The 25931-nt window shown below is 41.5% G+C and overlaps 1 protein-coding gene across 8 annotated transcripts in view; it reads right to left on the reverse strand.

The window, feature by feature from the left end:
- Window positions 1-25013, reverse strand: part of LOC117270924 (BTB/POZ domain-containing protein KCTD1-like) — an 84114-nt gene extending 59101 nt beyond the window's left edge. For 4 of the 8 annotated variants that reach the window (XR_013491732.1, XR_013491731.1, XR_013491730.1 and 1 more), the window contains exon 1: window positions 23233-25012. Coding sequence is in view for 4 of the 8 variants with exons in the window: in XM_033648937.2 (XP_033504828.1) it covers window positions 23233-24825 (1593 nt within the window). In the remaining 4 variants the exon portion in view is untranslated. Of the gene's footprint in view, window positions 1-23232 lie in introns of all 8 variants that reach the window. The other 4 variants (XM_078169061.1, XM_078169062.1, XM_033648935.2 and 1 more) reach the window with 3 other exon arrangements.
- Between the last annotated feature and the right edge of the window lie 918 nt (window positions 25014-25931).

Consider the following 25931-nt stretch of genomic DNA (forward strand, 5'->3'; position numbering starts at 1 on the left):
ATGGACGTAATCACCGTGACGTCACCCATCCGTTTCTGAAGAGTGGATTTGAAGCTCAAAATACTCCGCTCTGGACGTCGCCATCTTGGCAGTGCCTGACTCCGCCTAACTCCCGGACAATCAAAAATGGGCAAAGAGGCGGGCCGAAGGAAGCCTGGTTGCCTAAACACGCCCACCTCGCTTGGCGCTGCTAAGTTAGCTAAGGCTAACAAGCTAGGCTAACAAGCTACGAGGCTAAGAAGCTACGCTACTTTGGCTAGCCCTGTGGTGTTGTCTGCTCCCGCTTGGTGCCAGCTCCCCTGCAGCTCCCTCACGAAACTTGAGGTAAGTTGAGTTTAGCTGAAACTAACGTTATACAACAAACCTTGAAACAATGATTCAGCTGTTATCTTAAAAAAAAAAAACGCTTCAACTTTTTTTAAAATATATAACGCTAATTATTTATTACACTCATTGTACTTTCATATGCACAGTGTGGATCACTGGTGACAGCTATGTCCGGTGTAGTGTCCAAAGAGCTGCAGAGACCTTGGGAAGCACCCTCAGCATGCCGGGCTTCCGTGTCTGCTGGTTTGGCTGGGGTGATGTCCACCAGATGTCCTCATCATCCACTGTGGCGGCAATGACATGGGGAAGGTCAGCAGTGTCAAGCTGGTCAGAATGGTGAAGGAGGACCTGCACCAGCTTCACCTCCAGCATCCTGGCATTAAGATAATATTTTCTTCCCGGGCTGTCATGGCTAATGTTGAGTTTTTGATATTCATCTATAACTAATTTAAATTAATTTCAATAAATTCTATTTATATTTTCACTCCTTTTGTCTTTATTACTGACTGAATATTGTATTTCACAATCAAATCTGACTGTCAGTTGAAAGAACAAACAAAGCATACACTACAGATAAAACATTAAGCATTAATGTTTAACATTGTCACTGACAAAAAATTAAGCAGTCCATTTCTGTGTGGGCCTGATTATTTTAACTTTGTTCGCTTCCCAGAAACGGTGCCTGGCACGTCTGCCAACCTATCACAATAAGTGGAAAAGACTTGTCCTGCGCAGTCCTCAAAACTCACCAGAACAGACAGCGAGGTGTTGACAGCCACCAAGTTCGTTGGACCCCAACGGTGAAGGGAATCCCGGTTTTCCAGACATCAGGCCCTCCTCTCAACCTTCCTTTGTGGGGGAGTTTGAGGTGGTAAGAGCCTCAGCTCTTGCTGTGCGCACAGTCTTCACACCTTCAGTCCAGAATTCCAGAATCCGCTCACAGATGAGGTCCCTTCGTGGTCGCCAATTTTGTGGTGGCAAAACTACTATTTAATGAACAGTTTAAAGAAAGTCTTCACACGTCAGCTGTCTTTCTTGAGTTTTAATAAGCATTCATGAATGGAGACACTCACACATACAACCGCATGAACAGTCAGTCAGTGAATGCCTAGCAAGTCTTCTCGCCCTGCTATCTTTATAGTTCCCATAACACATGCACATCAACAGTCAAAATATGTGGCGCCTTGACATTCCTAAAACACAACATCTCTTCAGACTAACAAGGACACTTGTTGTCCTCCCTGGCTCATAATCTTGATGTCTGAGCCTCCCTGGCTCGTGACCTTGGTGTCTCTCACTGCTGTCACAGTAGGGGTTAAATGAGCGACACATATCATTTGGTTAGAAGTTCAGTTTCATCAAAACAAGTAACCTTATACAACACATTATAGGTTAAATATGTTTAAATACCAGAATTTTCCATCACAGAAGATAACTAAGCACCTTACACCCAGCAGCAGAGCCTGAGAAGATTTTGGAGAGTAACCTTTGTTTGCTGCTCTGTTAGAAGTCTAGTTTTAACACAGAAGAATGTGACTGGATAAAAGGGCTCAAAGTGAAAAACAAAGAATTAGCTGGACACAATAGTTTTGAAGCCCCAAAGGAGGTATCACTTGTTCGCTATGTTGCCAACTCTGAGAGGGTCTTTCTCAGGCAAAGGTATCATAGATAATAATCATAATCAGCCAATTATGTGTTGTTGTTTTTTTTTTAGCCTCACTATATAAGCCTCAATACCGAGCAATACCCACAGAACCTTCTCATATGTCACAATGTCACAAATAAATAATACCTCCTACGAGACTTAAAACTATTCAGCGTGCAGATATTTCCTTGTTTTTCACAAAAGGAGAAGAGTTTCTCAGTGAAATTTTCTCAGTGAAATTTTCTTCATTTGTCTTAAAGAAATGTTCAAAGAAAACCAGCACATAACATCAGCTTTTCATTTTTTTTTACATTCTGCTAAGATAAATGCAAACTTGGGTAAATGTTAAGACATAAATGAAAACATTAAGATGCCATTAATAACGATTATATTTTGTTAATGGTTTAAATCACCACTATATTTTCAATCATCACAGGAAACTGATGAATGACAGCTTTCAAAAAATTTGCTTTTACTATAAAGTAAATTTTGTCTGATCCATTTTATATAGCAAAAGTTATAACCATTACACAAACAGTTTAACAAAATTAAGTCAAAGCTTGCGTTCATGAAATCATCACTATTAAAAGGTTACAAAAAGTACACATGAAATAAATGAAAAGATTTATAACAGTAATTATAAAACCTATGGATTAGGACCGTATCATAATTTGCAAAATCTTAATTTCTTGTGAAACAACCTCTTTACTGTGGAGTAAATATCACATTGGTCAAGGCGTTGTAACTTTCCTCAAGTGTCCTACAAGAGAGAAAGATGACAGGTTAAAAACACGGGTAGAAAACATTGACTATAGCCTGTCTTGGTTAAAAGCCCACTCACCACCAAAATGATCTTATTGCTGAGTAAGTGGCTGTCATTCATAAAATAGTTTTGTGTTTAAGTTCTGTAGATATTCGACTTTATATTTGAATGTGATTTTAAATTTAACTGTACTCTCAAAACAACTGGAGTATGAATGTACAATATGCAATTCATCCACATTAAAATAATTGTTGCTATCAAAAGGAAACTGAACTGTTATCAAAGCTCACTGCCACTGTGGAACCATGCTATGTTTGGCTGTCTCATTATGAGAATATTTTTTCCATTGGTTCTTCACAGACTGTGTGTGGGGAAAAAGGTAGTAATTCTCACTTTAATAAAGGGTCTTTGCATAAAAGGCACTAAAATGTTAAAGTTGGTAAATACATGTCATGTTCCTTGATTGATAAAATCTTCATTTGGCCTTTTGCATCAGGGGAACACTAAACTGCACTGGTGTGTCAGTAATTTCACCTTATCAGTAATAGTACAGAGCAAGCTGTGCCCTAATCGAGTACTTAGTAATGTATGACAATTAATAATTTATGTAATGCATTTAAATGTATTATGGACAATAATTCATCATTTTAAACTAATAAGTTTCTTGACTCTTTGTGAGGTACTGTATGAAAAAAGGTGTCTTTATCCTGGAGTCAGTGCTGAAGTGATGACTCTCAAAGTGTTCACTGCACAGACGGGAAGTCTTGTTTGGAGTCCAGCTCTGTCTCCTCGTGTTGAGTGTCCACTGGTCCAGTCTGTCTGGGTCACCTATAGGAAAACTTTACACAGACAAATAGATATTAAAAGTAATATATGTGTTAGCTACCTACTTCACAGACACTTTTACATGCAAACAATACAACTTAAATTACTTCAGTGTTCAACAGATCATAATCAATTTATTTTAGTAAAACAAAAAGGTGGTGGCCATCACAGTCCCCATATTCTGTCTGTGCATTATTTATTGTTGTGTAACTACGGGCCTATATCCTACACTAATCTTATTAATATTTTATATGTGACAGTCAAATGTCACATTAGTTTTTTTAAATTACGTTACACACCTTATTGTAATTTCACACAGTTCGCCACTTTTTAATTTACATACACAAGTATAGCCTTAATGTTACGTTAACGTTACACTGCTCATATGACGGTAACATTTCATCACGTTAGCTAACTAACGGGGTGGACCTTTATTTTCAAACCTCACACAGCCTCAGCCTTTTGTTCAAAATATTCTCTCCCTAAATGCCTAAATCCTAACACTTCTCTGTCAGGCTCTGACTTCAATGCATCCCCGGACTGGCGTCTTGCTCGAAAGCTAACCGTTAGCTGGCTGGTTAGCTAGTTAACGAGCTAAGCTTGTGTTGTATCGTATTGTCTGTGGCTCTGTAACTTGATGTGGATGTTGCTGCTGTGATACAGGTTGCACTTGAAAATGAGACCTCCGGTATCAACGTGATTTTACATGTATTAAATAAAGGCTTAATAATATAATAATAAGCTGACAAGCTAGGTGGTGACCGCAGACACCGATACACGCTGCTGACAAGCTAGGTGGTGACCGTAGTGACCGCAGACACCGATACCCGCTAATTAGTGCTAACATATAAACATAAATAAAATAATACTAGAATTTCCGAATTTCACTTACCGAAAAACCTGGAGCACAGACTTCTTGGACGGTCTGTTGGTATAATTAATCGAACAGCAAGCCATATTACTCCAATATTTGCCTGAAAAAAATATCCAAAAGGCAGAAACACGGCTGAGAGGACAGGTTCAATGCCTTGAACATGGGCACGAATTGGCTGAGATGACGCCAAGCAGACGGCCGAGTCTGAGCTCCGCACAGTGAAGCAGGCGGCTAGTTAGCATGCTAGCTGGCCACCCGTGATGGTGCGACCTGTCACTCAATGTGACCACGCCCTTAATTATGCGCAATTTCAAACCTTAATAACATTTAAACTGAAGAGTTAGAAAAAAATCCCCCCCCCCCCACAGTTGTCATGAAAGGGGAAATTAACTATAGAGACCAAAACCATTTTTTGTACCAGGCTGTAAACATGTTTATTTCTGCTCTAAAGTTGGGCATTTTAACATGGGGTCTATGGGAAATGACTCACTACCGGAGCCAGCCTCAAGTGGACAACCTGATCTCACAGAAATACGTGAAATGACCACGACCTCTTAACACCGCATTCTGTGGTGGCAGCACGTAATGGGTTGAAATTACGTGCTGCCACCACGAAAACAATGCCAATGTAAAGTCAATTAGGGTCCTCTCCCGTGGTGGACACACGGATTCCCTGATTCAATCACGTCACGTCAACTTCGTTTTCCTCAATGATATCTTTAACATTCCTGTATACACACAAAAACGCGAAAGTGTTCTTGATATTAAAATGGCAAATATATTCTTCTGTTATAATTTCCCACCAATAATAATAGTAATGATAATAACGTGATAGTTCGGCTGTTCTAGATATTTGTTATAGCCTATTCAAATATTCAATCCCAAAAATGCCGTTTCTAGAGAACTTGCTAAAATATCTGAAATGAACCATCATGCGTACTTTTTCTTAACATATTTCATCTAGGTGCAGTGTCATTACTAGTTCAGCTTTACTAGACATTTGATATATTCAGTAGATGTATCTTTTTACGACCCTGTTTTACAAGCCGCAAAAAAACCTACCGTCCCAAAAACGCCGTTTTTAGAGTACTATGTAAAATAACTACGATTAGCCAACATCCTTGCTTTTTTTCTTAACATAGTTCATCTAGGTGCAGTGTAATAACTACTTCGGCTTTACTAGATATTAGATTTATTGAGTAGATCTAGCTTTTTACAACCCTATTTTACAAGCCGCAAATGAACCTACCGTCCCAAAAACGCCGTTTCTAGTGTATTAGCTAAAATATCGAAAATTAGCCGACATCTTTACTTTTTCTTACCATAGTTCATCTAGGTGGAGTGTAATAACTCGTTCGGCTTTACTTGATATTAGATATATTCAGTAGATATATCTTTTTACAACCCTATTTAGAACCCTACTTTGCAAATCAGAAGAACTACAACTATGTTGCTGATATGTATCAAATTGCATGGCGCGGTCCCAGGGAATTGTAGTTTTTTAAAAATCTAAGTGTTTTTCCCAGATTTGGAAGTTGTAAATACTGAATTGAGAGTACACTGTGGACTTTAAGGGGATGGTAAACACATTTGTGAAATCAGATTTTAAATATCTAATTTCTAAATGGGTGAAAATTAATTTTATCCATATTTTATCCATATCTGACAGCACCCTCAGTTGTTGAGTACACTCACATGATAGCTGAGGTCAAGAGCTATCTATAACAGTTGGTCCCATGTCTGTACCCCCTTTAGTTGCTGAGTTATAAGCCCTCAAACATGCACTGAGGTCAAGGTTCAAAGGTCAATGGCTGAAAGCAGGAGCCATGTAGAATCTTCATACTGACATATGTCACTCTCCAGGTTGAGACCTTTCCAATGATGTATTTGGTTTAGCTCTACGACAAAGTTTAGATTTTTTCATTTTTTGGACACAAGCCATGCCAGATGTAGTTTCAGAGAGCACTTTGAAGGCCCAGTGTATAAAATGAGTTTTGTTTGTTTCTTTGCTTGTTTTTTCTTTTTTACTGTAGATAGTTACTAAAATGAGTCATCCTCAGACAATACAATACTACTAAAAAGTAAAACCAATAATAACAATAATGAAATAAGCAAAAATAATATTAAAATCATATTGAAATTTTAAAATCTATTTACAGAGTGGAATGGTAGCCTAATAGATAACTTAGATAATATTTATTATTGTTTAGACACTTTATTATTGCTTAGATACTATTTAGCCTATTATTGTATTTACTTTTAGCATGTTCTACTTTTGAGTAATTTCCGAGAAGTTATGATAACAAAAAATAAAAAATTACAGACTATAGGAGACAACCTCTTCAATGTCTCATGTCAATTAATTAACACTATTTGTCGGCTTTTTATAATGCCTTTTTTTTTTGTTGCTGCTGTCTCCAGTTGAGAGTGGTGATTTGCTAAATACATTCTACAATAATAATTAGATTAACATTTGGTCTATAATATTGTTGGCTATATTACACATTTTAATTAAAAAAAACGGAAGAATAAAAGAAATAAACACCAAAATAATTACTTTTTTTTTTATTGATACTCCTCTCTGACACACACATGCACACACACACACACACACACACACACATTGAACACGAGATTGAATGAATGAATGAATGAATGAATGAATGAACATTGGAAGTGGTTCAGCCGCAGTCCCGCCGGCTGGCGTGGTCACATTGAGATTACATTTGTTTTTTATTACTAACAAAATGTTTTATATTGACCATATGAATGGTTTCGTTTTCAAATAAATATTTGGAAACGAAAATATGCTTTGGTGTACTTTTACAGAGTTTTGCAATATGTATATAGCCTACCTGTATCAAAATGTATAATTTTCAGCAGCGGTTTGTGTGACAGCTGCCACGGTCAGAGGTATAACCAGCGGGGCAGCCGCTGGTTCTGTGGCGCTGGCTTGGGGTCCACTCTCCCCTGGTGGAGTGGAGGGTGGCCGGGTTGCCAGGGGTAGATGGCTCCATGTGATGGTGTTTCCTCTGTGGTTCTTCCGTGCTCAGCCTTATTTTTATCTTCTTATTTATTTATTTATTAGTGGCGTCTGGATTCAGTTACGGCAGACGGATGGCAATCTGAAATGGAATGAAGCCCACAGACGGCCGACAGCAGCTACAAAACAGTAGTGGAACGCGCCCCATCCGCCCACAGCACAATGCTCTTAAAGCCCTACGCTATCAAAAGCTGGCAAAATACATTTATTTTATTTTATGGCCTTGACATTAACCTGTCATATTGTTGAGTTATCAAGAACACTTCCGCGTTTTTGTGTGTGTACAGGAATGTTAAAGATATCATTGAGGAAAACAAGGTTGACGTGACGTGATTGAATCAGGGAATCCGTGTGTCCACCACGGGAGAGGATCCTTATTGACTTTACATTGGCATTGTTTTCGTGGTGGCAGCACATAATTTCAACCCATTACGTGCTGCCACCATGGAATGCGGTGTTAAGAGGTCGTGGTCATTTCACGTATTTCTGTGAGATCAGGTTGCAAGTGGACAGTCAGTGAACTGCAGTTTTTGGCACTTCCGCATTGGCCTCACTCGTCTCCCCCGGAGGTTGGGGCTTGATCACTACTCATGCTGTACACAACAGTAAGGCTATAGACATTATATTCTTCAGGCCGGCAGCATCAGCAGCGCATAGGCTCTACAGTGCACGGCACTGCTGATTAACCATTTTATTGCAGCACAGAGTGTCTGCCAGCAACCAATTACTTGCAGAGGCTTCCTACAACTTGTTTCAACGGTTCCAATTTAATCAGAAGACAAATTAAACAGGATGACTAGCCAATGTGAAAATCAAAAGAAAGCACAGAATAATGTACTGAAGGAGACTGTTCATCCATCACATTTTTTTGTGGTTTGAGAGCAAAGATCCGGTCACCGCTGTGCAAAACTCCGCAATACAATTAGGTCCAAAAAAACTCCGAACTGAACTGACAGCTGTCATTTTATGCACAATTGTCGTGCCCTCCTCCTCCCCGTTTACCTCCAGCCATCATATCCAAAGTCCAAGACAAGCTCAACAAAGGCTCATTCCTCTACTCATCCAGATCATCAGCACTTCTTCATCTTCTCATCTCATCTTTACCACCTCTACTACCACCAGCATCTAGACCCCAGGGGGTTCCCTTTTCAACTATGGATTAATCACCCTCCTTAAATCATACTATCTCTGTGGGGTCTAATAGTCAAAGACCCAGGGGCGGAAATCCTGGGGGGGACAGGGGGGACATGACTCCCCCTTCAGTAAAGCTGTACCCCCCTATAATTATTTGAGACACAATTAATAATTTTTGAACAATGCAGTAGTATTTATTGAAAGTACAATGTAAGTGGTGCTCATTATAATCGCGCAATAATGTGCTATTTAAATCTTAAAAGATTTAGTCCCCCCCTCCCATTCCTAGTAGTGGTATATCCCACACTCTTTCCAACCGGCGGGGCTGCTTGGCAGCAGTAGCAGCGTGTGGCTGGAACCGCTGCCCACATCGCGCATCGCAGGGTGAGATGTTCACTCACACAGACACAGTTTAACTTACACAAGTTACAACACATCCCATTTACTGTTACAACAAGCCCCAGGCCCAGGCTGATAATATAAACTGTCTGCAACATTTCTCCTGCATTGTTCAAAAGCCTACTCAATTACAAGTGCTGCTAAGCTAAAAGTTAATTATTAAGCTCAGAGTTTAGTGATAGAGAGAACAGGAGAGAAAGAAGAGGGAGAGGACAGGACAAGAGCAGTCAGTGGCGGAGCAATGGGTACCTGTCTGTAGGCTCTCCACCTGTCAGTGAGACAAACATGAAAGACGTGCAGACGAGGAGCAGTCATTACGTGCAACTATTACGCACAGTTGTGACGGAGCGTAGCTAATGGGTACCTGTCTGTAGGCTCTGCTCCTGTCAGTGAGACAAACATCAAAGACCTGCAGACGAGGAGCGGTCATTACGCGTGACTATTACGCACGGTTGTGATGGAGCGTAACTAATGGGTACCTGTCTGTAGGCTCTGCTCCTGTCAGTGAGACAAACATCAAAGACGTGCATACGAGGAGCGGTCATTACGCATGACTATTACGCACGGTTGTGAGGTGCGCAGCGGCAGATCTCACAGCACACTGTTTATAAACCAGTTTACCAGTTTAATTGCAGGAAATGTTTAGTTTTAGTTTTAGTTTAGTTAGTATAGACATTCACTCTGCCTGTTGGAGAGATAGAGAGAAGATTAAAGTGTCAAATTGCGGTAAAAGATGCTGTATAAAAGACAGGCTACAACTTTTTTTCCTTGTCCCCCCCCCCCCGGAATTATTTTCTAAAATTTTACTGTTTATTGTCCCCCCCAACTATGAAATGGGATTTTCGCCCCTGCAAAGACCTCTCACATTTTTTCATTTTGATGTGCACATTAATAATTAGTGTTTTTACTATAAAAACGAGTCTCTCCTGATTGAACCGACTGAATCAGTTGGTGTGTCAATGTGGTGGCTGCATAAGTGCACAGTCTAAATATGGGCTACATTATCATCACACCAACATGGTGGAAACACAAAGATATATGAAGAAAGCATCAGATACCGCCTTCTCTCTACAGGCTGTCAGCAAATGTCCCCTAGCCACTTAAATGTTGATAGCGCTGCAGGCTCGCTGCAAACACTCGACTCTGTAGCACCTCCTAAAAAGAGGTTAACAAAGCAAAGAAAGTTTGATCCTTTGTACAGCTCTCAAACCCGAAAATTAAAACAAATAGAGCCTTGTATTCCTTTAGCCCTTAGCAGTGATTATTTTATGAGCTTTTTTAATGACAAAATTCTAATTATTAGAGGCAAAATTCATGACCTCCTGCCCTCAAATGAAACCAATCTGCCCTCAAACACAGCTGTAAGACCTAATATATATTTAGATAGCTTCTCCCCGATTTGTCTTCAACAATTGACCTCAATGATTTCTTCATCTAAATCATTGTGTCTATCCCAACTAGGCTACTTAAGGAAGTCTTACCTGTAGTTAACACTCACATATTAGACATGATCAATATATCTCTATTAACAGGCTATGTAGCACAGTCCTTTAAGGTAGCTGTAATTTAACCTCTTCTAAAAAAGCCCACCCTGGATCCAGAGGTGCTAGCCAACTATAGACCAATTTCTAATCTTCCCTTTCTTTCAAAGATCCTTGAGAAAGTAGTCGCAGACCAGCTGTGTGACTTTCTCCACGATAGTGATTTATTTGAGGAATTTCAGTCAGGATTTAGAGTGCACCATAGCACTGAGACAGCACTAGTTAGAAGTGCTGCGAGTTAGAAGACAAAGCCTTCAGGCTCAAGGACTGGGTAAGCCTCAAATTGGCAAACGCGAAAATAAAAAATGAGGTTTTCAAGGTAAAAATGAAATTCAAGGATAAACTGAAGTCTGAATTTGCCAACATGAACACCAAGCAGGCATTTCAGAAAGTGAAAATCCTTACAGGATCCAAATCCAAATCCAACACCTGTACAATAACTGACCCAGAATCCTTTGCAAAAGAACTGAACACATTTTTTGCCCAGTTTGACACACTGGATTTCACAGCCGAGTGTGAAGCCTTGCTGGAAGCCCTCCCTCTACCGGAAGTAGTCGAGCCAGCCCCCTTCACAGAGGAGGATGTACAGCGCCAGCTCAGCCGATGCAAGCTGGGTAAGGCTGCAGGCCCCGACGGCATCCCAGCAAGAGTGCTGACAGCCTGTGCCCATGAACTTTCACCAGTGCTTCATTCACTCTTCTGCGAATCCTACCAGACTGCTACCATACCTACCCTCTGGAAAACTGCAACCATAATCCCCGTACCCAGAAAACCACAGCCCACTGAATCCAACCACTATCGCCCTGTTGCCCTCATGTCCATAATAATGAAGTGCCTGGAGAAGCTGCTGCTGAGTACCATCCTGCCAGTAGTTGCCCCACAGCTCGATCCCCTTGCCTATTAGGCCAGAAGGGGCATGGAGGACGCGGTGGCCTGCCTGCTGCACCTCCTCCTTCAGCACCTGGACTCTCCAGGTCACTTTGTCAGGATCCTCTTCATGGACTTCAGCTCTGCGTTTAACACCATCCAAAAGCATCTGATGATCCAGTAGTTACACCAGCTCAATGCCCCCTTCCGTCTGATCCATCTCATCCACAACTTCTTAAGGGAAAGGCTGTAAACGTTGCAAGTGGGCACAACCACATCATCAGTAATCAAAACTAACACCGGAGCACCACAGGGTTGTGTGCTAAGCCCATTCCTCTACACCAATGACTGCACCAGCCCATCACCCACTACCACATACCTCAAATACTCAGATGAAACAGCCATCCTTGCTCTGCTCACAGACAACAACTCTGTCCTGGACTACCACAACACCATTGCACACTTCACTCAGTGTTGTGAGGATAACCATCTCCATCTCAATGTTACAAAAACAAAGGAATTAATAATTAGTCCCCCCCCCCTCATCTCGGCACTCCATCCTCATCAACAATCAAGCAATGGAAATAGTTGACAGTTTTAAATACCTTGGAGTAACATTGGACAATCAACTCACTTTCAACCAGCACACCAGTGACATTCACAAACGAGCCATCAAACACTGTCTGCCATCCGCAAACTGAAAGGACTCTATGTTGCCCCCCATCTCCTCCTGCTGCTGTATCAAAGCATAGTCCAATCCATCCTCCTTTACTGTTCCACCTGCTTCTTCAACATGTTATCTGTTAATAACAAGGCCAAACTCACACGCATAACCACCACAGCTTCCAGAATAATTGGTGTCCCCACACCAAACTTAACAGATTTAAACAACAGGGCCAAAACACGTATTGCAACCTCAATAGAACAGGACATCACACATCCACTAAACACCCACCTCACCCCTCTCCCCTCAGGACACAGATACAGAGTACTGATATGCAGAAGGGCTCACCTGGGGAAAAGCCTGATCCCTGCTGTCATAGCGGCCCTGAACAAAAGGCCTCGCTGAACAGGCCAGTGTGTGGACTCTGTTAAGTGTTGACACTGCTTTGTTTGTCTGTTTTCTAATGTGTGTTTCCAGATGTGTGTCTTGTTCTGTTCTGTGGTGGACACTAGGGAATGGAGATGGTGCTGCGGCAAAGAATTTCCTCAAGGGGACAATAAAGTCTAAGGGCCAGATCTACTAAAGGTTTGCGTGTATAAAAACGTGTGCAAACTCATTGCACACGCTAAAAAATGTACAAACTGATTTACTAACAGTGCGCACAAAGGGTTGCATCTTTCAAAGGTGCAAAATAGCGCGTCTGCATCCAGTTACTACATTTGCTGCAATGAATATGCAATATGGGACGTTTACACGCAATTGTGCGTGTGCTGGGAGGAGAAAATGTAAATATATTAATTTAGCACACGCAAAGTGATTTATCAAACCTGAAAGCAATTTTGCAAATAGAAACTGCGTCTATATTTGACACGTGTCAAAGGGAGGTGCAAACGGTTTGTATGCGTAATTGCGCACACATGGCTACAGTTATTGTTGCAAGAAGGAGATATCAAAACGATGAAAGAAGACGCAGAGAACGTATGTTTCACCCTCGTGTGAAGCAAGCAACACAGGCTGGAGCAGAATGCCATGCCAGAGGAGAACGAATGAATGAATGAGCTGGCTGGCGCAGTCACTGTTGAGATTACATTCCTTTTTTATGATTAACAAAATGTTTTTTTATTGACCGTATGAATGGTTTTGTTTTCAAATAAATATTTGGAAACGAAAATATATGCTTTGGTGTACTTTTACAGAGTTTTGCAATATGTATAGCCAACTGTATGTATCAAAATGTATAATTTTCAGCAGCGGTCGGAGGTATAAATGCTCATAAGTCTAGTGTGTTTCATTTTTGTAAATTACAGGCTTCAGAAAACATACAAGACACAATAACCCAATTGACCCAAATGACCCAATAAACTGCAGATCATTGCAAGATGATTTAAATCACTTTCTAGATTCCAAACATTATTATCAAACGAAATACTCAGTCTCATTAACGTCTAATTATGTTAAGCCACGCAACATCATATTAAAGATGACGACAATTTCAGTGACAAAATATATTAGGCTATAGCTCTAACATTTATCGTGGCAAAGAAACAAAACTAAACAGTTCTTTATCGTATAGCCTATTTTACACAAAATGAATATTCACAGCCAATATAAGAAAACTTAAACGTGACAGCTGAGTGAATTATTTGTGTTTCCTTTTACGCAGGTGGAACCCATGTGCACCTCTCCTCCCTCTACTCCCTCTCTGGTCCCTGGCTGTTGGTCACAGATTTCCTCCCATATAGCGTTCCTTTGTGAGACAGTCAGGTTTCTTTGCTGTAGCTCATTTAAGTGTTTATTGGTCTCATCTACCAACACCTCTAATTCCATAGGGTCAAATATCACTTTGCACTTTCCCTCCAAACTCGCAATGCTGCAAACCATAAAACACGCAAAACCCTCATTTAAATAGGGTGTCTCCAACACGTTTGCACCGCTTGTCATTTACGCAGTCACCCGCAAACTGCTGTTCAGCCCCACACGCAAAATTCTAGATTGCGCAGGCAAATTAGTACAGGCAAATTGGGATCTTAGTAGATCCAGCCCCTAAGTCTAAAGTCTAGTTGAAAAAACAAGTGATCTTCTGATTGCTTCAGACAAAGGACTCGTCTCTGTACTTGTTTTATTAGATCTTAGTGCAGTATTTGACACAATTGACCATCAAATTCTGCTACAGAGACTGGACCATTTAATTGGCCCATCATGTTGATGATGAATCATTTCTATGTACTAAAGTTTGTTTTGGAGTTCCACAAGGTTCTGTGCTCGGACCAATTCTGTTCACTTTATATATGCTTCCCTTGGGTAATTATTATGATTATTATTATTGGGTAATTAGAAATCAGTCTGTCCATTGGTATGCGGATGATACACAATTGTATCTATCGATAAAGCCAGAAGAAACGGATCAATTAACTAAACTTCAAAAATGCCTTAAAGACAACTTGGATGAGCTCCAATTTCCTTATATTAAATTCAGACAAAACTGAAGTTATTGTTCTTGGCCCCAAACATCTCAGAAACTCTTCATCTGATGATACTGCACTACCATAAGAAACCTCGGAGTAATATTTGAACAAGATTTGTCTTTTAACTCTCACTTAAAACAAACCTCACAGACTGCGTTTTTTCATCTGTATAATATTGCAAAAATTACCCTACCCTGTCCCAAAAAGATGCAGAAAAATTGGTCCACGCTTTTGTTACCTCTAAGATGGATTACTGTAATTCCCTATTATCAGGTAGCTCTAATAAGTCTTTAAAAATTCTCCAGCTAATTCAGAATGCAGTGGCACATGTGCTGACAGGAACTAAGAAACAAGATCACATTTCTCCTGCACTGGCTCCCTGTAAAATCCAGAATTGAATTTAAAATCCTTCTTCTAATTTTAATTTAATTTAATTTATTTATTTAGCACAATTAAATTAGACAACTGTGCAAGGGGGGAACGAAGCCCATATGCAGGCTTGTACAGAGTTTCACCCCTAGCCATAATCACAAGCAAATGACATGCAGGCTAAATTACTAGACTAAGCAAAGAATCACAAAACAAAATAACAACAATAACAACAACAAGAAACAAACAACACCAAAAAAGGAGCAAAACTAGGGTAATTGAAGCAAATTAGAACAAAGAAGAAGAAACAAGAGATCAGACAAAGAGAAAAACTGATACGGAGGATTAAGGTAGATGCTTTAAGAGTTCATGTGGACACTAAAAGTGCCTTCAGATGCTTTTTGAAAAGAAAATGAGAAGACATGGACCACAGTGATAAACTTAATTCATGCCATAGCTTGGGACCTCTAAAAGAGATGTTGAACTGGTGACTTGATGTTCGGGAGAACGGTAAGAAGACATTGCTATTACAAAGCCTTGTTTGGTATGTATGGACATGTAATGTAGAAATAAAAAAGTTATTAAAGGTGACTGGAAGATCTTGTTTCCTATAAATGAACTTATGTAAGAATAGACATGTTTGAAAGACATTCACTTTATCAATAGGTAACAGTTACTGAAGAGAGGTGCAGAAGGTGCATATCGACTCGAATGGGAGATCAATCTCAAAAACCTCTTCTGAAGTATAAATAATTTCTTAAGATAAGTGGGGTAAGTAGCAGCCCAAACAATATTACAATAATTTATATAGGGGAACAAAAAGCTATAGTATAGGGTTAAATGAGCTGAGGAGTGAATTAAGGGACAAACCTTTCTCAATATACCTAACATCTTCATAGATCTTTTGCATACAAGATCAATATGAGTAGACCAATTTAACCGTTCATCTAGCATAACTCCTAAGAATTTGGTAGACTGAAGTTGTAAGATTTCAACTCCGTTAATCAGGATTTTGGCTAGCTGTTTAGGACAATACTTATTAGTGTTACAGAAGATCATGAAGTTGCATTTTTTTACATTAAGAGTTAGCTTGTTAAGTTGAAACCAATGAGCAACAGAAGATAGTTCCTCATTAACACATTCAATTCAATTCAATTCAATTTTATTTATAAAGCCCAATATCACAAATCACAATTTGCCTCACAGGGCTTTACAGCATACGACATCCCTCTGTCCTTAAGACCCTCACAGCGGATAAGGAAAAACTCCCCAAAAAAAAAAAAAAAACCCTTTAACGGGGAAAAAAAACGGTAGAAACCTCAGGAAGAGCAACTGAGGAGGGATCCCTCTTCCAGGACGGACAGACGTGCAATAGATGTCGTACAGAACAGATCAGCATAATAAATTAACAGTAATCCATGTGACACAATGAGACAGAGAGAGAGAGAGAGAGAGAGAGAGAGAGAGAGAGAGAGATGCAGGTAATGACAGTAGCTTACAACAACATTAATGAAAGTAATAATATTATAGTTATAGTTCTGGCTACTGTGATACAATATGTTTAAAGTATGTATTAATATCTGACAGTATACTTGTGTGACAATAATCATATGTGTATAATAACAGTAGAAGTATGACTAATGACTAATGATGGCAGCAGCAGCAGGAGGCATCTGGCAGGACCACGGCAGCAGCACAACCACACACGTCACGCTGTCCAGGCACCACTGTGATATGAGTTAATCTGAGAGACAGTGGAGCACAAAGGCTCCGGAGAAGAAGCCGAGTTAGTGACATCCAGAATGGCCGAGTTAGCAAGATGCAGTAATAGGATGAGAGAGAGAGAGAGAGAGAGGGAGAGAGAGGGAGCCCGGTGTATTATAGGGGGTCCTCCGGCAGACTAGGCCTAAGTCAGCCTAACTAGGGGCTGGTACAGGGCAAGCCTGAGCCAGCCCTAACTATAAGCTTTATCAAAGAGGAAAGTCTTAAGTCTAGTCTTAAATGTGGAGACGGTGTCTGCCTCCCGGACCATAACAGGAAGATGATTCCACAGGAGAGGAGCCTGATAGCTGAAGGCTCTGGCTCCTGATCTGCTTTTGGAGACTTTAGGGACCACGAGTAACCCTGCGTTCTCAGAGCGCAGTGTTCTGGTGGGATAATAAGGCACTATGAGCTCTCTAAGATATGACGGAGCTTGACCATTTAGAGCTTTATAAGTTAACAGTAGGATTTTAAATTCAATTCTGGATTTTACAGGGAGCCAGTGCAGAGAAGCTAAAACAGGAGAAATATGATCTTGTTTCTTAGTTCCTGTTAGTACATGTGCTGCTGCATTCTGAATTAGCTGGAGAGTTTTTAAGGACTTACTAGAGCTACCTGATAATAGAGAGTTACAGTAATCCAGCCTAGAGGTAACAAAAGCGTGGACCAATTTTTCTGCATCTTTTCGGGTCAGGATAGGCCTAATTTTCGCAATATTACGCAGATGAAAAAATGCAGTCCGTGAGGTTTGCTTTAAATGAGAATTAAAAGACAAATCTTGATCAAATATTACTCCGAGGTTTCTTACGGTAGTGGTAGAGGCCAGAGCAATGCCATCTAGAGAAACTGTGTCATCAGATAAAGAGTCTCTGAGTTGTTTGGGGCCAAGAACAATAACTTCAGTTTTGTCTGAATTTAACATCAGGAAATTGGTGCTCATCCAATTTTTTTATGTCTTTAAGGCAGTTATGGAGTTTAGTTAATTGATTACTTTCTTCTGGCTTTATCGATAAATACAACTGTGTATCATCCGCATAACAATGGAAATTTATAGAGTGATTTCTAATGATGTTACCTAAAGGAAGCATATATAGAGTAAATAGGATTGGTCCGAGCACAGAACCTTGCAGAACTCCAAAACAAACTTTGGTACGTAAGGATGATTCATTACGAACGTCAACAAATTGAAAACGATCAGATAAATAAGATTTAAACCAGCTTAGTGCTGAACCTTTTAGGCCAATTAAGTGATCCAGTCTCTGCAGTAGAATTTGATGGTCAATTGTGTCAAACGCCGCACTAAGATCTAATAAAACAAGAACAGAGATGAGTCCTTTGTCTGAAGCAATCAGAAGGTCATTTGTAATTTTAACTAGAGCTGTCTCAGTGCTATGATGCACTCTAAATCCTGACTGAAATTCCTCAAATAAATTATTATCCTGGAGAAAATCACACAGCTGGTCTGCGACTACTTTCTCAAGGATTTTTGACATAAAGGGAAGATTAGATATTGGTCTATAGTTGGCTAACACCTCTGGATCCAGGGTGGGCTTTTTTAGTTGAGGTTTAATTACAGCTACCTTAAAAGACTGTGGTACATAGCCTGTTAATAAGGATATATTGATCATATCTAATATATGAGTGTTAACTAAAGGAAAGACCTCCTTAAGTAGCCTAGTTGGGATGGGGTCTAAGAGACAGGTTGATGATTTAGATGAAGAAATCACTGCGGTCAATTCTCGAAGAGAAATTGGGGAGAAGCAATCTAAATATATATTAGGTTCTACAGCTGTGTTTGAGGTTAGATAGGTAGGCCTACCATCTGAGGGCAGGAGGTCATGAATTTTGCCTCTAATAGTTAGAATTTTGTCATTAAAAAGCTCATAAAATCATTACTGCTAAGGGCTAAAGGAATACAAGGCTCAATAGAGCTTTGACTCTCAGTCAGCCTGGCTACAGTGCTGAAAAGAAACCTGGGGTTGTTCTTGTTTTCTTCTATTAATGCTGAGTAATAGTTTGCTCTGGCATTGCAGAGGCCCCTCTTATAAGTTTTGAGACTGTCTGTCCAGATTAAACGAGATTCTTCCAGTTTGGTTAATCGCCAATTCCTTTCAAATTTTCGCGATATTTGTTTTAACCTACGGGTTTGAGAGTTATACCAAGGAGCAAACTTTCTTTGCTTTGTTAACTTCTTTTTAAGAGGAGCTACAGAGTCGAGCGTTGTTCGCAGCGAGCCTACGGCGCTATCAACAAAATGATCAATCTGGGAGAGGTTAAAGTCGGCATGGGAAACCTCTGTTACTGAAGGACTTGGTATTAAATTTAATGACGGAGTCATTCCTTAAATTTTGCGACAGCACTATCTGATAAACATCTAGTATAGTAACTGTTGCTGAGTGGCGTGTAATCGAGTAAAAAGAAGTCAAAAGTAATCAGATAATGATCTGATAGCAAGGGATTCTGTGGAAAGACTTTTAGGTTATCAATTTCAATTCCATACGTCAGAACTAGATCGAGGGTATGGTTAAAACAGTGAGTGGGTTCATGTACACCCTGACTGAAGCCAATGGAGTCTATTAATGAGATAAACGCGGTAGCCAGGGAGTCATTATCAACGTCGACATGAATGTTAAAATCGCCTACAATAATAACTTTATCTGATTTAAGAACTAAACTGGATAAAAACTCTGAGAATTCAGATACAAATTCAGAATATGGGCCAGGAGCACGGTACACTATAACAAAGTTTTCCAGGTCGGATGTAAAAGACTAAGAACGAGGCTTTCAAATGAATTATAATCTAGTTTAGGTTTAGGGCTGATTAACAGACTAGAGTTAAAAATGGCTGCAACTCCCCCTCCTCGGCCGCTGCCTCGAGGAATGTGGGTATTATTATGACTGGGAGGAGTGGACTCATTTAGACTAACATATTCATCTTGACACAGCCAGGTTTCAGTGAGACTGAGTAAATCAATATGATTATCTGATATTAATTCGTTTACTAACACTGCTTTAGACGATAGAGACCTGATATTTAACAGTCCGCATTTAATTCTCCTGTTTTGTCTTTCTGTCACAGAAGAGGTTTTAATTTTTATGAGGTTGTTATGTACAACTCCTCTTTGTTTAATTTTAGATTTAAATAATTTAGGTGGTCGGGGGACAGACATCGTTTGTATAAAACTATGAAAACTATGGCTGGGTAACTGAACTAGAAGCTCAGAGAGGCGTTTAGGACTGCAACTCTCTGTCCTGGTCTCAACTCTGGGTTGTCAGGGATTTAAATTACTAATAAAATTTGCCAGGTTCCTAGAAATGAGAGCAGCTCCATCCAAAGTGGGATGAATGCCGTCTCTCCTAATAAGACCAGGTTTTCCCCAGAAAGTTTGCCAATTATTAACAAAACCCACATCGTTTGCTGGACACCACCTGGACAGCCAGCGGTTAAATGATGACATGCGGCTAAACATGTCATCACTGGTCAGATTTGGGAGGGGTCCAGACAAAACTACGGAGTCCGACATCGTTTTTGCATATTCACACACCGAGGCAATATTAATTTTAGTGACCTCCGATTGGCGTAACCGGGTGTCATTGCCGCCGACGTGAATAACAATCTTACTGAATCTACGTTTAGCTTTAGCCAGCAGTTTTAAATTTGACTCAATGTCGCCCGCTCTGGCCCCAGGGATACATTTGACTATGGCCGCTGATGTTGTTAACTTCACGTTCCTCAGAATAGAGCTGCCAATAACCAGAGTTTTATCCTCAGCGAGTGTGTCGCTGAGTGGGGAAAAGCGGTTGGAAACGTGAACAGGCTGGTGGTGAGCCGTGGGCTTCTGCTTGGAGCTGTGCTTCTGGCGAACCGTAACCCAACCTCCCGGCTGAACGGGAGTTACCGGAGGACAGTTAGCAGAGGCTAAGGCTATGCTATGTGGCTCCGCACTGGCTACAGGGGGCTGGCTAACTACTGCAGCTACTGAATGGTTTTCCATGGTGCGGAGCCGCGCTTCTAATTCACTAAGCCTCGCCTCCAACGCAGCAAATAAGCTACACTTATTACAATTACCACTGTCGCTAAAGGAGGCAGAGGCATAACTGAACATTTGGCACACCGGGCAAGAAAGAGCAGGAGAAGGAGAAGCCATGGCTAAGCTAAAGTAGCTAACAAGGCTAAGAGCGTGCAAACAACAGCTAAGAGATTAGCGAGAAAGTCGTAGAAAGAAGGAGAGCTATAAGTGCTTAAACAGAACCAGTGTGGGTTATGACTTGAAGTAGACGTTAAAGCAGCATTAAAGCAACTGAGGTGAGAAAGCAGGCTAGCAGAATTCACAAGAGCAGTACAGAGACGCTGTCACAGAAACGCCGGAAATGACACAACTCGCTTACTGCAACACGTCAGCAATACGTCAGCACGTCAATGTTTAATCCAATACTCCATTCAATCAGGGTTGGAAAATCCTCATGAGTGGCTATGAGATTGGTGCCGTCCACGAACTAACAACTTACAAAGCCCTGAATGGTCAGGCTCTGTCATATCTTAGAGAGCTCATAGTGCCCTATTATCCCAGAACACTGCACTCTGAGAATGCAGGGTAACTCATGGTCCCTAAAGTCTCCAAAAGTAGAACAGGAGCCAGAGCCTTCAGCTATCAAGCAACTCTTCTGTGGAATCATCTTCCTGTTTTGGTCCGGGAGGCAGACACCCTCTCCACATTTAAGACTAGACTGAAGACTTTCCTTTTTGATAAAGCTTATAGTTAGGGCTGGCTCAGGCTTGCCTTGGACCAGCCCCTAGTGAGGTTGACATAGGCCTAGTCTGCCGGGGGACCTCCTGTAGTACTGCTGCTGTTATCATTAGTCATAATTCTACTGTCATTATACACATATGATTATTGTCACATATATATACTATCATATATTAATATATACCTACAACATATTGTATCACAATAGCCGTAATCATTATTGTAATATCATTACTTAAATTAATGTTGTAAGCTATTATCAATACTGTCTGTCCTGCATCTCTCTCTCTCTCTCTCTCTCTCTCTCTCTCCCTCTCTCTCTCTTTATGCATCATTTTGTCATATGGATTACTGATAATTTATCATGTTGATCTGTTCTGTATGACATCTATTATACATTTGTCCGTCCTGGAGGAGAGATCCCTCCTCAGTTACTCCTCCTGAGGTTTCTACCATTTTTTCTCCCATTAAAGGTTTTTTTGGGGGGAGTTTTTCCTTATCCACTGTGAGGGTCCAAATGACAGAGGGATGTCATATGCTGTAAAGCCCTCTGAGGCAAATTGTTATTTGTGATATTGGGCTTTATAAATAAAATTGATTGATTGGTTGATTGATTCATATGGAGTTGTGTTTCTGTCACCTGATGAATGTCCACTGTTCACCAGCTATTCTCTAACTGTGTCTGTCAGCTGTTTGCTGCTGTTGCTGCTGAGCAGCTAGTGTTCAAGTGGCTTTTTAGAGCTTTTCACTAACAACAGCTGCCTGCTGCTGCTGGACATCAGGTTGATGACAGCTGTGAGACTGAACCAAAAACACTAACGCCATAAAAATGAGGGGGACTGCAAAGTTGCATTAAAAATCTCCATGGGTTTGTCACTAAGAGTCACATCTCTTACATAGTCAGCTGATCCACTGTTAATATAAAAATATCTAACAGTGCAGCTTTAAATATCTGTGCCTCTGTAAAATGTTTAAGTGATTGTAACATCTTGGAAAACATTCCCTGTCAAAATTGGTTTCACCAGATGTCTCTAAAATAAGGGATTTTCAAATCTTGCAGCATGTTTAAATGTGTGAAGAAACAAACCTACTGAAAGTGACTGTAGAGAGGTGATTGAGAAATTACAATCTGAAGAGATACAAGATACAAGAATTACCAAGCCATTAATCCAGATATAGCTGTCTGTCCATCTTAAACCAGAAATACACTGTATATTTAAGACCTTTTGAGAATAACCTTTACATGGTTACAGTTGTCTTCTCGCAGACTGCTATTGGAAATGGGCAGCTGGTGCCGTACACCACCAGAACAACTTGTGTGTTGCTGTAAGACTGGCATACTAAGTGAAAAACACATACTTGTGTACCATCCTAGACATGATATCTGTGAGAAAAATGGACATGACTTCACTGAACTGAGCTCACTCTCTGTGAAAACTGATAAAATAATTTTAGTCACGTTACAAGCATGCGTTGGCTACTAAAGCACCAGCAAGCCTCTACTAAATGATAAGAATCTGTGTTGTTACATTATCTTATAATGTTTTTACTGATGGGTTTGTTGTATTTATGGTTTTTGTATATCAAATATAGCATATAACTAACTGGAACATTTCAAAAATAGTCAGCGCCTGGTATAAACTGGACATCTTTATAACTTTTCTGAGAGCTCGGTTTGTTAGAACGGACTGCACAATACTCATACAGGACTCACACGCAGTGCTGATGCACGGAGAGGCTATATTTTGCCAAATTTTACGATCTGAACACAGGCTACAGTAGATAACAATCACACGTTCTCTATTACCTGTGTAGGCACAGCGACCGGGGACCGCACCACGGGCTGTGTATGTATATGGGACTCGGTGGCTCTGGTGGGCACTGTCTCGCTCTCGTTCCGCTCCACAGGCAACTCCGCGCGTGTCCCAGGGCGCACGCACAGCCTCTTGGCGTAGGGAGCCTCCGGGTCCTCCTCGGCGCTGACCCTACACGTTGTTGTTGATGGTGTGTTTACTGTTGCTGCTGTTGTCCGCTGCGGCATCAGATCTGCAGCGCCTGTTATCCGGTATGGGATCACGAGCTGGAGGTGGGACTGCGCGTGACCGTTGACCGTTTCCGAGGCAACGTAAAGCGTCGTCGGCGGCCTGGAGCCCGCGGCGCCCACGATGCTGTTGAGCGTTGCTATGGAGACGGCGCCGATGCAGTGGTTGGTGTAGGTCTTGGAGAGCTTGGCAGCGCGCGACAACATCTGCATCCTCGTGCCCAACAGGTTCTTACCGATAGCTTTGTTCTCGTACCACGTCATGTCACTCGCGCAGCAGTGGTCCCGTGGTCGCTGAAAGAACGCCCTGCAGAGCGGGTTCCTTTTAGAAACGTATCGTACGAAGCTGGCGTATGGACACTGTTCCGAGCCCGTCTCGTACATCCGCGGCAAGGTGTCCTCCTCTGCGTCCGGACGCTTCTTGGTCCAGGCGGCTGAGCGGGACTTATGGTACGGTCCGAGAGCTTTAAAATAGACAAACTTTCTTCCGTCTTCATCCACAGCCAGACCGAACGAGTCCTCCTCCAACTCCCGCTGGTTCTCCCGGCCCCTGGTGCAGAAATACATGCAGGTCTCGAACCACACTTTGTTGAGCAACCCGAACGGCGTGTCGGAATTGAACACTGATGATTCGTACAGTTTCCGAAGGTCCGAGCGCGTGATGGCTTGTTTCTGCACCACGGGACCAGCGCCTTGCTCTTCCAGCCTCCGTATGACCGCGGCCAGGGTCAAGTTGGCGCTGCGAAGTTCAGGGTCCTTAGTGAGGTCCAATGTTCGACAGTAGGGCGGCTCGTTAAGGTACCGATTGAGTGAGCTCCGGATGCTGATGAGGGACGACTTGCTGTACAACTGTCCACTTTTGGAGCGCGCCTCTGCGTAAAAGGAGCGCAGCACAACGCAAAGCGCCTCCTTGTCCAGAGTTTCAAAGTCTGGACTTTGGGCTTTCTCGCTGAGGTACTCCCTGAAGATTCTCACCGCATACCGGGTGGCCAGGCGGGTGTTCTCGCTCAGCCTATTCCGCTCTGACCGCTGAACGTCTCCCTCCAGTTGAGATTCCAGCCCAGCGGGTATGCCGCTGTTGAAGGGGTCCGCCTCTCCCTCCTCCTCTCCCCGGTCCATACTCCGCATAACGACCGCTTTTATCTCCGCGGCAGAACCGCTGGAGTCCAGCACTGTACCCCCTGACTCCCACTCAAGCTCCACACCATCTCGATCGGACCCCTCGTCCTCTTCCTCCCCGGTGATCTGGACCTCCTGGATCTCATCTTCATCTTCCTCCTCATCATCCTCCTCCCTGCTCCTCTCGGGGCAGCTTATCTGCTCCTGCTCTGTGTCTCCGCTGGCAGGCATTCTCGCCATATTGCGGTCTGTGAAGCAGTCCTCCGGCAGCGCGCATGCGCTATATTGGACCGCAGCGCTGAAAGCCTTTTGTGTTTAAGTGACCTTCAGCCGTGCACGCGCTTTTTAAGGCACGGGGAGCGAGCACAGCGGGAGGGTAAATTTGGAAGCTCGCTCCCCGTGAAAAAGGCTGCAGTATTGGACTGCATATTGGACCAGCAACATGAATACTGTGTGATGTGGTGAATAACGGCACTGCAGGAGTGTGACCTCAAGTATCATCATGAGCCAGACACTATTCTTTTCTCCTCTGCATCAGTTTGATACACGATATGATGAGTATATTAATGTATAATTAAGACTGACAGCCAAGAGTGATAACAACAATATCCATTCTGCAAATAAACAAGCAAACTGAGTTTGGGTAGATTCGCCATCTTGTAACTCAACTCCTATCACACCGTGTTTACAAAAGACGGATTTAAAGGAGAGGGCGAGCAGGCCTACATGCAGTCATTATTGCACTGAGAATATATCAAAAAATCATTACACATGCACACACTATTTACCATCATCATGACAAAGCGGTTACAGTGTTTATGTGTGTGGTGCATACAATCTATTGTGTTTTTAGTTATTTGTCTGATATGGATAATGTTGGCTCGTGTGTATTTGTGCAGTACATACTGTATGTGTATAATAAGATGACAGAAGCACATACTGTAATAGATTTGTCATGATTGAGAAGGAACTTTATGAACTGTCTTTGCATATGAAAATCGCATGCAAGAAAATAAACATACAACCAGAAACTTTATTTCAATGTCAAATAGTACATCTTCTTCAGGAGATGTATGCTATTACTTTTTCTTTCTTCTAACATGTTACAGTAATTTTATATCATTTTTTAAGTATTAAAAACCCTCTAAGAACTGTGGTGGAGAGCACATTGAACAAGCTATAATAGACAATAGCAGACACCCTCTCTGCAGCCTCCTGAAGTTACAGAGGAACAGCTGTAGCAGTCGGTTCAGTTCAGTTCAGTTCAGCTTTATTAGTCACTTAGTAGCACTGGGTACATACATGTGAAATTCTTAGTCTGGGAAGCTCCACCAATAAACCCCCCC

Source organism: Epinephelus lanceolatus, chromosome 6, assembly GCF_041903045.1.
Source record: "Epinephelus lanceolatus isolate andai-2023 chromosome 6, ASM4190304v1, whole genome shotgun sequence".
Lineage (NCBI taxonomy): Eukaryota > Metazoa > Chordata > Actinopteri > Perciformes > Serranidae > Epinephelus > Epinephelus lanceolatus.